The following is a 13993-nucleotide window of genomic DNA, read 5'->3' on the forward strand; positions in this document are numbered from 1 at the left end:
CAAAGACGGTACCTGGAAATCCTCTGGAAAGAGGCAACCCCATAATCACAAACCTCTGAAGTAACACAGTAAATACTACAAAATAAAACTGTTCACAAAAGCATTTTGTAGACTGTAAGACAAGGCACATATATGGAGTTTGCCTTCTTAATGTGCCTGCTGCCAAGAAGACCCAGCACAGCTACTGCATGTGAAGGCTTGCAGTTGCGTTCCTCCCTCAGGTGAGCCAGGCACGACCCGACCCCCTAAGTGTATTCTCTGGTCCCCAGCCGTGAGATGCGGCATTAACTGTGGTGTGCCCAAGGGGAAGAGAGAAACTTCAACAGAAGTTGATAACACGTATTTGCTGAAACAAGACTATGCAGGGAGGTGGGGTGTGGAGGACATGCTTCAGCCTGAAGAGCTTTCCTGGAAAGGACCAGATTCTGGGGGTGAGATGGGCCGTCCAGATGAATGCCTGGAACTCACAGAGGGGAACGTGGTAGGGCAGCAAGAACATGGGCTGCACATCTTAGCAGGAGCACATCTGGAACCCAATCCTGGCTCACCTAACGAAGCAAGGTGCTGGGCTCTGGTTCCCTCATCTGTCCAGAACTGAGCATGAGGAACTGAAGAGGGCTGGACTCATTCACTCATGAGTAATTTGGGGAGAACCTACCACTTGTGGGGCAGAGTATCTGGGACTATGCAGATATGGGCCCTGCCCTCTTGAGGCTGAACACTTAGCAGAAAAGAGACACTATAAGTACCTATAATATGATGGGCATTTCAAAGGAGAAGGCCCAGGTACTCTCTTTCCAGGTGTACAAACATGGAGCACAGCGGGAGCAGGAAGAAGAGGGACCAGCCTGCCGGTGGGCTCTGGGATAGAAAAGACACAGACTCTTTGACAAGAAGAAAGCAAAGATGGCTGGAGCAAGATGGCAGGGTGGAGAGGGTCGCAAGCAGGTGGGCTGGGGCCAGTTAACATCACGCCTCAAAGGCTGGTCCAGAAGTTTGGATTTTGTCTTAAAAGCAATAGTTTTAAGCTGGGGAAGGACGCAACTGGATCGAGGTGTGAAAAAGATCACTTTGGCAAAAGACAGTGAAGGGAGGAAGCGAGTAGTTCACACAAGAGAGGACAGGAGGGTAGATGCCAGCAGAGCAGGGTCGTGAAAGACTTAGACGGAGCAGAGGTGCTTGCAAGAGTCTAAAGGACACAGAGAAACAGAGAAGGAAGGCCCAGAGGCCATCTGTAGTATGAGGGGAGAGAAGCAGGCAGGCTGAGAAAGGCCCAGGGCCTTGCACAGGGTCACACGGCAGTACGGTCAGGAAGATGCCTGGAACTCGGAGGAACGTGGCATGAGAGCAGGAACGTGGGCTGTGCACCTGGAGTCCAGCACATGTGGAATCCTACTGGCTCACTTCAGGAGGCAAGACTCTAGGCTCTGGTCCCTTCATCTGTCCACTGGGAATATGTTTATGGTGAGGATTTAGGAGACAATACATGTACAGTGTTGGGTATCGCTGTGGGTTGAATCGTGTCCCCTCAAAATCCTCCTGCCGAACCCCTAACATCCAGTTCCTCATGACATGAACTTATTTGGAAAGAGAGTTGTTGCAGATGTAATTAGTAAAGGTGAGGTCATCCTGGAATAGGGTGGGCCTCTAATCCAGTGTGACTGGTGTCCTTATAAAAAGAACACCACATGAATGCACACAAGGAGAACCCGGCTCAAAGACAAAGGCAGAAATTGGGGTGATGCATCTACAAGCCAAGAAACACCAATGATGGCCAGCAACCCATAAGAAGCTAAGAGACGCCTACACCAGATTCTCCCTCGCAGCCCTCAAAGGGCACCAATCAACATCTTGAACTCAGACTTCTGGCCTCCTGGGCTGTGAGAGGCACATTAACAGAAGCTAGATCTGGCTGGCGTGGTTCCCTAAGTTGGGGTCAAGACAATAGTTGGCATCAAGAAATATACTGCACACATGGCCAAATTTTGTTCCCTGGGACTGAGGAAGAATGATATCATAACTGAACAATAAATAAGTTCCCCCAAAATCATTTTCCTAATAGTTTTAAAAGACTATATCTCTTTCATTCTTGAAATGAGACAAACTTGACTCCTGAGACAACAGAGCTATATTAGGAATCCATTTTTCACCTACAAAATATCCTGGGTGCCCTTGTAATTCATAAACACAGTTCTGTTTGTCCCAAACCAGAAACTAACTAGTGGGTAACCCACCTATTTACCCCTAAGCAGACGTCCTCATTACTATGTACCTGTCTCAGTCTCACTGAGGATTTTATTATCATTCTTTTTTGCTTCATTTCATTGGTTTCTCTTTAAGACTTGTGAGACAAGAGACACATTTTAGTTAATAAGGAATCACACCCCACCCCCAACTGCCACAAAGGCATTAAATATTTCTAGGGGATGGTTTAAACATAGTTTGTACCACAGGGGCTGGAGAATGGATTAACTATTAATGGACAGACAACCTTCCTCCTACATGTAAACTATCTGATCGCTACCCCTTCTTACCTCAGTTAGCTCCCAGGTAATACTGATTGTCCAGCAGAGGCCATAACTACGGATCAACAAGGCCTTCATAGCCCAGCCCCAGAAATGTCCAAATGCAAATATATCAAAATGGCTGATAATCCTCTCCCAGGTGATAACATGGCAGTTCACAGCATACTCCTATTCAAAGTAAACAAGGAAGTAATTAATGGATATTCTCAAAATCAACCTACTTCTAGGATGCTGACAACAAATGAAAAGAACTGATACGACCTTGATATGACAACTGACACCTGTCCTGCCCACCTGCCCCCGAAAGTTTTAATAACTGAAGATCCTTTAGGAAAAACAGACAAATATTAAAGTTGGTGACTCAGAATTACTTTGCTCTGAATTGCAAAAGTTTGATTAAAATAGGAAGCAGGACGCCTGGGTGGCTCAGTTGGTTAAGCATCCCACTTCGGCTCAGGTCATGATCTCACAGTTTGTGAGTTCGATCCAGCCCCACATCGGGCTCTGTGCTGACAGCTAGGAGCCTGGAGCCTGCTTCAGACTCTGTGTCTCCCTCTCTCTCTCTCTGCCCCTCCCCGACCCGTGCTCTGTCTCTCTCTCTCTCTCAAATATAAACATTAAAAAAAATTTTTTTTTAATGGGAAGCAAGATAATTTTACACAAGTTGAGCATGTCTTAAAGAAGTGGAATCACACAGCTCAGGTCACCTGACCACAGGACAACTATGTTAAAGCCAGCGATAAAAACATAAATAGAATCTCAATTAACAAAAAAATAAGTAGAATCCCAATAGGTTTGAAAATTTGAAAACACATCTAAATATCATGGTGTAAAAAAGGAATCACAACAGAAATGTAAACTATATTCAGTATTAATGGTAATGAAAACACTATGTGTCAGAACAATGGGATGAAGGTAAGTAGAATTTACAGAAGATCCAAAGCCTGAAAAATTTGTTAGCAGAGAGGAAAAGCTGAAGCATCCAATTTCAGAAATTAGAAGGAAACGGAATCAAAGTTAACATCCCAAAGTTAACAGCCCAGCTCCAGGCCCCGAGCTGTCAGCACAGAGCCCAACATAGGGCTCAAACTCCCTAACAGTGAGATCATGACCTGAGCTGAAGCTGGGCACTTAACCGACTGAGCCACCCAGGTGCCCCTAACTGGCACATTTTAAAGATATTTTAAGTCAACATCCTTCTGTTTCTGTATATATTAGTAAAGTAGTTATCATATGACAATATAAGATTTCTCAGGAATTTCTACATTTGAATTCTTCCTTCCCAAAAGTAATCTGATAGGATGAAATAAGATTCAGAAAATAGCCACCTATTAACAGCCAGCTGAAGAAATTCCTGGAACAAGGTACTAATATTTTCAAATTCTAGAAATGATGCCTCCTAAGGGAGCAAAAGAGCAATTTGATTCTCCTCTATCTCTTCCAAAACCCACCACATCAGATTTCTCAAGCCTTTCTCAGATCTATTCAGTGCATTTCAATTTGCAAAGCTGACTTTTATTTTTTATTTATTTATTTATTTATTTATTTATTTTAATTTTTTTAAATGTGTATTTATTTTTGAGACAGAGAGAGACAGAGCATGAACGGGGGAGGGTCAGAGAGAGAGGGAGACACAGAATCCAAAACAGGCTCCAGGCTCTGAGCTGTCAGCACAGAGCCCCAGGCGGGGCTCGAACTCACAAACCACGAGATCATGACCTGAGCCGAAGTCGACTGCTTAACCGACGGAGCCACCCAGGCGCCCCTGCAAAGCTGATTTTTAAAAAAATTGCATTTTGGGGCACCTGGGTGGCTCCATCGGTTAAGTGTCTGACTCTTGGTTTCAGCTCAGGTCATGATCTCACGGTTTCAGGAGTTTGAGCCCCAACTTGGGCTCTCTGCTGTCAGTGCAGAGCCTGCTTCGAATCCTCTCTCTACCCGTCTCCCCCCAAAATAAATAAGTAAACATTTTAAAACATTGCATTTTTCCAGAAACAATTGTGATGTGATATTACAATGTATAAGTGGGAAATCTGGAGAAAACAGGGAAAGATTCAATAGGGAGAAGTCAAAACAAGACTTAAAAAACAACAACACCAACCAACTGCAGTAAGATGAAAATTCTCATCCTGATTCTGGAACAACATGTGCCTGTCACAGGAATCACAGACTGGCGGAGAGAAATACCCTGGAGCCGGAGCAGGTCCCGGTTGGGTTAAGGAGAGCTGCAAAGCCCCGTCAACCCCAAATTCCTCCACCACCCCCTCCTCTTATTTACCCTGGACACACTGCATAGGGTGAGGTAAGAGAGGGCCAAGTTCTGTTTCCAGAAGGCTACTCTTCAAGTGATCATGGGTTAAAGATGACTTTGGAGGCCTTTTTACTCTCCGTGAGGATATTTTTGTGCTTCAACAGATGGAAAGTCACTTTGAAAATCATAAAGAGCCAAATGTAACTATTAGCATTATAGTTACTGGTTTTTTTCTTAAGATTTTTTTATTTGTAAGTAATCTCTACACGCAATGTGGGGCTTGAACTCACAACCCCAAGACCAAGAGTCCCACGCTCCACCGACTGAGCCAGCCAGGCGCCCCTAGCATGGTAATTATTAATGAGCAGATTTGCCAATGATCACATCAGGAAGATCTTGAGGTCCTGGTTGTGGGAGGGATGCAGGACATGATGCTTAAGGGCTGCCAGGGAGCCAGATGCAGCACAACCCTGGGAAGCAGGGGGAAGAGGCATTAAATGAGGATATCCCGGAGCCAGGGAGTCCAGAAAGGGAAGGTGTGTGCACACGAGTAAATGGTAGGTAAAGATAGACTGTGCCCACCTCCCAACTGTTCGCAGGGCTGATCTTGGTGGCTCCATCCTCTCCCCCGATTGCCTAACGCTTCACCAAATACCAAGTCTTATCCATTTTGCAGGTCAGTTTACTTTGTGATATAACCAATCTTGCTCAAAAACCCAAGAAAATTCTCAGGGGAAAATATCGTATCTGGAATACGTTCCTCCCAATCTCTGTTTCATGAGGCTCCAGTGAGTGTCAAAGCACTGTCATTATTATAACTACATACTTAAGGCATAGAGCAAAGGAAAAGTATAGGTTCTGAAGTCAGAGAGATCTTACCAGCTTCTGCTTTGAATGAGATATTTATCCTGTTTAAGTTTCCATTTCCTCCTTGATAAAATGGGGATATTAATGCCTAGCATGCATGTGGGAGGCTTACCTAGATTATATGTTAAATGTCTGGCAGAATAGGTAGCCCACAGTTGGTAACTGCCACCACCCTCTCCATCAGCAGAAGCTTGAAGTCACCCATGCCATTCTCTTCCATAAACTAAGAAACCCCCCAAACATACTTTTCTTCCTGAGACTTTTAAATAATTTTTGGCATTCTTACTTCTGCCTTTAGCATGTCCTTTATAAGAATTAAAGAGAAAATCCTAATACACCATTCGAGAAGGGTCTGACCTATCTTAACTCCAATAGAATGATCACTTCTTGGACCGTTATATTAAGTCCATTTGTCTTGTTTCTTAAACAAGGACCCGCCTATAGCCCAAATGCCTGCTCTCCTTTTCTGAGCATCACTAGGTTTTTCCTTCAGTCTACAAAATGTTATGTATTATTTAAAAATAAATTAATAAAAATTTTCAAAAAAGGAATGGCCTTGGAGCATAAAATGGTCTCTTCACTAAAAGCCAAAATACAGAGTAGCTTTTGCCAAGAATAAAATTATTTTTGTGGGTTTAAAAAAAATAATGACCGAAATGGCCTAGATCATTACAATTGGCCCCTTCATGGCGAGCAGGTGGGAAGTTCATGGCGTCAGGGCCAGAGCGGGGAGCAGAGTTGCTGAGGGTGACACTGATAAGAGCAGCCACCACCACCATCACTGAGGACCTGGTGTGTGCAAGGCACCATGCTGGGCCTCATAGATAGTGCTACTTTGTTGAGTTCACAATAAAATCCCCAAATAAGTACTATTATTTCACTTCACAAAGAAATGATCAGGCTAGCAAGTACATTGCCCAAAATCCTACAGCTAACAAGTGACAGGGGCAGAATTCACACCCAAGGCTGTCTGACGATAACAGTCACACTCTTCCTACCATCCCCCTTTGCTCCAAGAGAAGATACCATTTCCCTGGACTGTTATCACTCGTGGAAACCACATGCTTCACCTTCCCAGAGGCCTGGCTTTTAGATATCTACACAGGAGATATGGAGAAGGAACAACTTAGAACGTGAAGTTAACTATCTCCTATACCCAACAGTCTACCAATTTCTCTAAGAGAGGACTGACAAGTACCTACCATGACATCTGCTTCCCTCGTGGCGTACCGGAGATTTGGATCTAGCCAGTACATTAGGGATTTAACCTGATCAAAGTTCAGGAAGAGGAGGAATACCAGGAACAGGAAGTAGAGCACACTGAGTCCTAAGGGAAACAAAAATATTCTTATGTTTAGGAAAGATCTGGGGGTCAGATGCATGACACACATTAGACTCAAGTCACTTATGGCCAAAGCAGACAGTGAAATTGTGACGTAGCGTCTGGAGATCCTCACTACAATCCAGTATTTCCTTTGATGAGTGAGTCTGATACACAGTCTTAATTCAGGCTGAGAGGCTCGGTAATATTCTCAGAAAATGATGCTCAGGTTGAGTCTTGAAGGACCAAGGACCGGCAATATTCAGGCAGAGAAAAGGCATCCAGGCAGGCCCACGGAAGGAGAACCATTCAGGGGCCAGCCTGTGGCTGGGGTGCTGGCAAACACGAGAGAGCAAGGTGGCACTGAAGTGAGGGGGCTTGGGGGCCGCGGCAAGGATTTCAGATTCTACCTTCAGTGAAACTAGGAACACATGACAGGTTTTACATGAGGGCAAGAAGTTGATCTGGGTAACGTTTTACAAGGTGGCCTCTGGCTGCTGTGTGCAGAGTGCGTGGAGGTGGGCAAGGCTGGGTGTGGACAGCCCAGCCAAGGGGCAACATCAGTAGAGACAAGTGGGATGTGCCAAGAGGTGGCCCGTGGCCACACATCCACAGTTTAGACCCCATGTGGGCCCTTCTGGGGTTCCCGTCACATCATATCATAACTGGTACCCTAATAACCGCCCCATATTACAATAACCTACTTTTAAAACAGCAAGAGCCTTTTAGAAAGATCTGAAAAACCCCACCAGTGGCTTTATCACTTCTTTCTCCTGAACCTGTTGGAACTGAAACATTTGTGTAGGACACCCAGACACGGTGATACAAACGACCTTGGATCATGTGAACCTGGCTCAGCGCTAATCTCCAATGAGCTGTTCCAGAAGAGACAGTGTCCAGGGCTGGAATGAAGCACCATGGAACATCTACTCACCAGGTCCTCCGACAGGGCCTCTCTCAACCCTCAGGGAGTTCAGGGGACTTGAGCAGAGCATGGCTGACCTGGTTGCACATCCCAGGGCCCCAGGGGCACACCCATTATGCATGTTAGTATGAGGATCTCCTCAGGTTTATCACCAGCTGTTTTTAAAATTGTTCACCTCAAATGCCCCCCACTATACCCTTTTGTAATAATCCTTTCAAAACAATTATTCTAAGACAGAAAAAAACCATCTGGGTAGAGCAGGGCTTCTTAAACTGGAATTCATGGTTGAGCTTCAAGGTCCATGAAGCCCCAGATGTAGTGTGTGTGTGTGTGTGTGTGTGTGTGTGTGTGTGCGCGCGCGCACGCGCGCGCGCACGTGCACACACACACGCTGGGAAAGGGTCTATAGTCTTCATCAGATTATCAAAGGGCTCCATGATCCCAAAAAGATCTCAGGTAAGAATTATACTGCTAATTACCTATAACGGATCATTTGAAGTAGAAAAAATTCAAATGTAACCAGCCAGCTGAAAACTTATAATTTCAAACAGCAATATTAAGCTCATGAGATGTAAATATGATGCAACCAGAATAATCTATTTAAAAATGTAAATGGGGCACCTGGGTGGCTCAGTCGGTTAAGCGTCTGACTTGGGCTCAGGCCATGATCTCACAGTTCGTGGGTTCGAGCCCCGCATCGGGCTGTGCTGACAGCTTAGAGCCTGGAGCCTGTTTTGGATTCTGTCTCCCTCGCTCTCTGCCCCTCCCCTGCTTGCATTCTGTCTGTCTGTCTGTCTGTCTGTCTGTCTCTCTCTCAAAAATAAATAAACATTTTTTAATGTAAATGGTCACTTTTCTGCAAAAAATCCTCCTAGAACTTCCCACTGCTCTTCCTATCTGCACTGTTTACTGGCCCACGAACCCTGCAGGATTCCATCCATGCCCAGGTCTGGCCTCTTACTGCAGCCCTAGGGTCTGCTCTGCTCCGGCCACAATGCCCTGGAACACACCATACTTTTTCTGGCTGGGGACCATTTCAGTAGCCTTTCCCTTGGCCGGGCTTCCCCTGACCTCAATCCTTGCATGCTAGATCCTTCTTGGCATTCAGGTTTCCACTAAGCATCCTTCCTTCAAGGCCTCCTTGCACATTCAAGTGAAACCAGCCACTGAGTCATCGTCACCTCACATGGTTTTAATTAACTTCCTAACATTTAGTGGCATCTGATATTTTTTGGTTGTTGATTTGTTTAATAGTTTGCGACAGCTGTCCTCCCTCCTTGTGACAGGAAGGGCCGCTCCTGAGGGGAGTCCCCTGTCTGTGTGGCCCTCCCCTTCAGCCTCAGGACCACAGAATCCCTGCCACACAGAATAAACACCTACTGTGGTTATGAATAACGCCCCGCTCCACGCACAGAGTTACTTATGATGTCTGAAAGTTCAAAGAAAAATAGGCGACCTTGAGCAAAATATCCATTTTTAGGGTCCTTTTTGTAACACTACATTTTCTGAACCTAAAATAATTTATTTGATATCTTATTTAGGCAGGACGAAGCCAACACCTAACATTTGAAAAGACGTGTTTTAAGTCCATTTAGGGGATCTATTTGTGGACTAGAAATCAAGTAAAAATAAGACACCCAATATTTACAGATGTTTATCACTAATCCTCATTTCAAATCAGGACTCTCTGTCTAGAACTTCTCCCTCTCTAGGATCTTTCCTGTTTTCAGTACCTCCTGGCTGCTGACAGGACAAATGGGCTCACAGCACACACCGGAGCTTGTACCAGCCAAGAGCAACGTAAAGGTGCATAAAGAAAAACAAGCCGCATCCCCTTACGTCAGACCTGTGCACAGCAAGACACAACAGCATGCGCGGGGGGGCGAGGAGATCTGAGACAGTTCACACGTATGAGAATCTGAAATTACCACCGGTACGTCTGCTTTATGGCAAGGAATTTTCATAAAAATTTATATTAAGAACACCAAAAAGTAAAAGGTCATAAAGTTCTACTGTACAGCAGTAAGTAAAACTGCTATAATGATACACAGAAAAAGGATTTTAAGTAGGATATATCTCTAAATCTACCAATGGGTAACTCACCGAAAACCATTCGCCACAAGGCTGGATGAGGTCGAGTAAATGGACCTGTAGATGGAAAAACATTGGGTTAGAGCGAACTGGTTTTAAACAAAAACTAAAAGCAAAGTGGTCTCTACAGAGATTTAAAAAAAAAAAAAAAAGGCTCTCTACTGTCAATTTTTTTTTTCCACATAAATACTTTTAGGTTGAAGTCTAGGTTGAAATGTTTTTATTCGCATTGTAGCAACTGTCACTACAACTGTTAACAGGTACCAGTCTCCACAACAGAGGTTTCTGTTTTTAAAGCTTTGTCTTTAGAACTCAGACCATAATTTCCCACGGAAACAACGTTACCACAGTGAGCAGGTTACCAGGATGCCCTGTAAGGGTTTGGAAAATACTACAGTTTCACAAGCGAAATCTCCTGCGTGCCCGTGTGTGTAGCCTGACACAGGGCAGGGGGTAGGTTCTGAAAATTAAACAGGAGAAGCACTGCTTTGAAAACAAGTGAGGTGGGGTTTGAAATGGAAAACAAACCCTTGGAGCACTGGAACACACTAGTGCAGTGGCTTCTGATCATGAGCCATGGTAACAAAATACTTTGGACACGGCAACCCAGTTCAGACACACAGATGCAACTCTGGCACCACGAAAACAAGTTTTACAGGATAAAACTTACTCTTACTATAAGTGACACACCAATACTTTCTCTTCTACTTTATTCCTTCAATAAAAAGAAAAGAAAAGAAAAGAAAAGGAAAGGAAAGGAAAGGAAAGGAAAGGAAAGAAAAGAAAAGAAAAGAAAAGAAAAGAAAAGAAAAGAAAAAGGAGAAGCAAGCAAGTTGGGCCTTGATCCACTAAACTGAGTTACCATCCACTGAAAGGTTACATAGTTCGCAAATGCTGAAAACACTGCTCTCATGAGCACCTGACCTACTTGGGGCTGCCCACCCAGTTGGAACGGCCTTCCTACAGACTCTGGGCGCACTTCCAATGTTATGAATCCCACATCTCCCAGGGAGATGCCAGAACTCGCTGCCCTGCCCTCTTCATAACTGGGGCTTAGTTTTTCAGTTGCCCCTGAGCCAGACTTGATCTCAGGAGCTGGTGATACAGATGTTAAGTATGCTGAGCTCTCTCCCCAACCTGTCCCTCTGCCGGGGCCGGCATGGATACTCATGATGGTGGCAAATCACTGCAGAGTGCACACTGGGGTTTCCTCATGAGACCAGCTCTGGGTGATGTGCCAGTTTCTAGGAGCTTAGCCTGGGACCCAGCCTCCTAGCCCTCCCAGGAATCCTCCAGCCAACATCCTAGAAGTCTTTTTAATCAGCAGTCAGCTTCTGTTGCTGGCAACCTGGAATCCTGTCTGAAGGAAACATGACATTGTAATTTTTATTCTGGAACTCATCCTGAATTATCCACCTCATTTTTAAAAGATGGCTTTGAAACATACTGTAACTGCTTTCTTTTGATGGATCAAGTTCATATTAGGAAAAGCAGTGAGTTACAAGGATCCCCTACCATCCAAATCTAGTCAGTTCTGGAGCTTACACAGTGGCAGCTCAGAAGGTGAGTTAGGTTCGTGCGGGACCCTTCTTTATCCAGAAATATGATGTCTGAGTTTCAGATGGCAAGTAGTGAGGGCTCAGAGTGAGGGATTTAAATAAGATGTCTCAAAATCTGATCCATTTCTGAGTTCTTATAGCAAAGGCTCAGACAGCAAGGAACACCTGCATTCTTTTTAACTGGCCACTTTCTTCTCAGAAAGGCACAGTGAGGCACAGAAACCAGGATCCGTTTCCAAGTAACTTAACATGGCTACCCTTCTTCAAGTCACTGGAAAACTGATGGCTAAAATGGTCATCACTTAAGTAATTTTCTCTTCCAAATTCTCTTCTTCCCTGCTGTTAGGTGACAGCTCAACTTGTCACCATGAATGACTTTTGTATTATGGTGGCTGCCTGCTTTGCAAGTATTACTTCATCCAAACCACTGAATTAACCTTTTAGACATAACATGGGATCCCAGCTTTCTCTACAGTTTCCTCTTGCAAGGTGAAAGTCAAAAATGATATTATTATTTGGCTTGCAAACAGAATTCCATGCCCAATCAACACTCAAAATCATAAAAGAAGGGTTACTCTCAAGAGCATTCATAATAGTACTTTGCTGAGCACATAATGGGGAGCAGTTTGGAGGGTAAGAGACCCCCCACCCCACCCCGCCATTGTCTCTCAGTTGTCCCCTCAGTTGACAACTGGCTGATGAGAGTGTATGGTCACTCCCACTTTACAGATGAGGACACTGAGGCATAGGCACTTTCCCAAAGTCACACCGCTCACAGGACTCCACTTTTGGCCTGAGAGCACTTCTGTGCTTTCTGATCAGCTCTGTCAGGCTGGGCCAGCTGAAGAGGACAGAGTGGGGGTGGTGAGTGGGGGGCATTGAAGGTTTGAAGCAGGACTGTCTCCAGGCCAGGAGAGTGAGGGGAGAGAAGCAAGCTAGTGAGTGGTGTTTGGAGGTGCTGCTACGTGGAACTGATAAGCAAGGTCAGGAAACACAAGGTCAGGAAGGACAAGGGACAGGATGGGGAACTGATGTAAGTTCCCTCATAAGTCCATCCAAGGTCATCTTCAGCCCATGATCACTTGAAGAGTAGTCTTCTGAAAACAGAACTTGGCCCTCTCTTACCTCACCCTATGCAGTGTGTCCAGGGTAAATAAGAGGAGGGGGTGGTGGAGGAATTTGGGGTTGACGGGGCTTTGCAGCTCTCCTTAACCCAACCGGGACCTGCTCCGGCTCCAGGGTATTTCTCTCCGCCAGTCTGTGATTCCTGTGACAGGCACATGTTGTTCCAGAATCAGGATGAGAATTTTCATCTTACTGCAGTTGGTTGGTGTTGTTGTTTTGTTTTGTTTTGTTTTTTTTAAGTCTTGTCTTGACTCCTCCCTATTGAATCTTTCCCCACTTTCTCCAGATTTCCCACTTACACATTGTAATATCACATCACAATATTTCCGGAAAAAAATGCTAATTTTTAAAATGCCCTTTCAGTTTTGCAAATCGAAATGCACTGAAGGGATCTGAGAAAGGCTTAAGAAATCTGGTGTGGTAGATTTCAGAAAAGATGTTGCTCTGCCCTGAACCAAGTAGGTGGGGAGTAGTGGTATCTTTTGCCTCCAAAAGGCGAGACGTGGCCCTGGAAAGTAAGGTGACACCTTCAGCAGCTAACTGCAAAACCAAATCCAGGCTTTATTTCAATGATCAAATCTGCCCACTTCTTTCGAAGAAGACACTTTCAATATTTTGATGTCATATTTTAAGAAGTACACTAGGAGCATTACTAAGATTACCAACTTTATCATCAAGGATGTTAATATTGCTGAAAACATTATTTTGCTTTTTTAAAAATGGAGGATGAGGCTGGTGTCTTTCTATATTTTATTATAAGCCCTGACACTTATGCTCACCAGATTACTCACATTTGGCTAATCCAGTCAGGTCACCTTTAAAGCCATGCTTCTCACAGTGTTCATCTGCCCAGACATGTTAGCACTGCCTACAGCCTTCCTGCAACGTTCACTTTATCTCTATCTTCTTTCCCGACAGACTGTTTTCTCAGTGGGCATGTACAGGCAGGGTCCCCCGTGTTCCTCCGCATGGTCAAGAAGTTAGGGGCGCTCCATATCCTGGTGTGTGTATCTATCTATACTTCATTTCTGATTTGACAAAAGCTGCCTGCAAGAGGTACTCTTCTTGATTATGTGGGAGAAACGGGGAAGGCCTGGCCAGGTCGCGAGGGAAAAAGAAGTGCTGTTTTGTTTTGGACTGTGTTCTTCCGGGGTGCATTTAAACATGGCATGGTTTGTTCTCTTTTATCAATCCCTCCATCTAGAACATGTGAATTTTCGATCAGATATTAGGAGTGAGTTTGATCTCAAAAGAAACAGAAATCAAACATCTTTGTCATGAGAAGAGCTAGCATTGAAAAGATCCGACCTCAGAAATTAGAAAATTAGA

At 44.6% G+C, this 13993-nt stretch overlaps 1 protein-coding gene across 2 annotated transcripts in view; it reads right to left on the bottom strand.

The window, feature by feature from the left end:
- The window catches only part of PTDSS1 (phosphatidylserine synthase 1), a 64435-nt gene that overhangs the window by 31602 nt on the left and 18840 nt on the right, over nt 1–13993 (bottom strand). For both annotated transcript variants that reach the window (XM_027064189.2, XM_027064190.2), the window contains exons 3-5: nt 9993–10037; nt 6846–6970; nt 2535–2693 (exon numbers count right to left, since the gene is read on the bottom strand). In XM_027064189.2, the coding sequence (XP_026919990.1) occupies nt 2535–2693; nt 6846–6970; nt 9993–10037 (329 nt within the window). The remainder of the gene's footprint in view (nt 1–2534; nt 2694–6845; nt 6971–9992; nt 10038–13993) is intronic.

The sequence above is a fragment of the Acinonyx jubatus genome, chromosome F2 (assembly GCF_027475565.1).
Source record: "Acinonyx jubatus isolate Ajub_Pintada_27869175 chromosome F2, VMU_Ajub_asm_v1.0, whole genome shotgun sequence".
NCBI lineage: Eukaryota > Metazoa > Chordata > Mammalia > Carnivora > Felidae > Acinonyx > Acinonyx jubatus.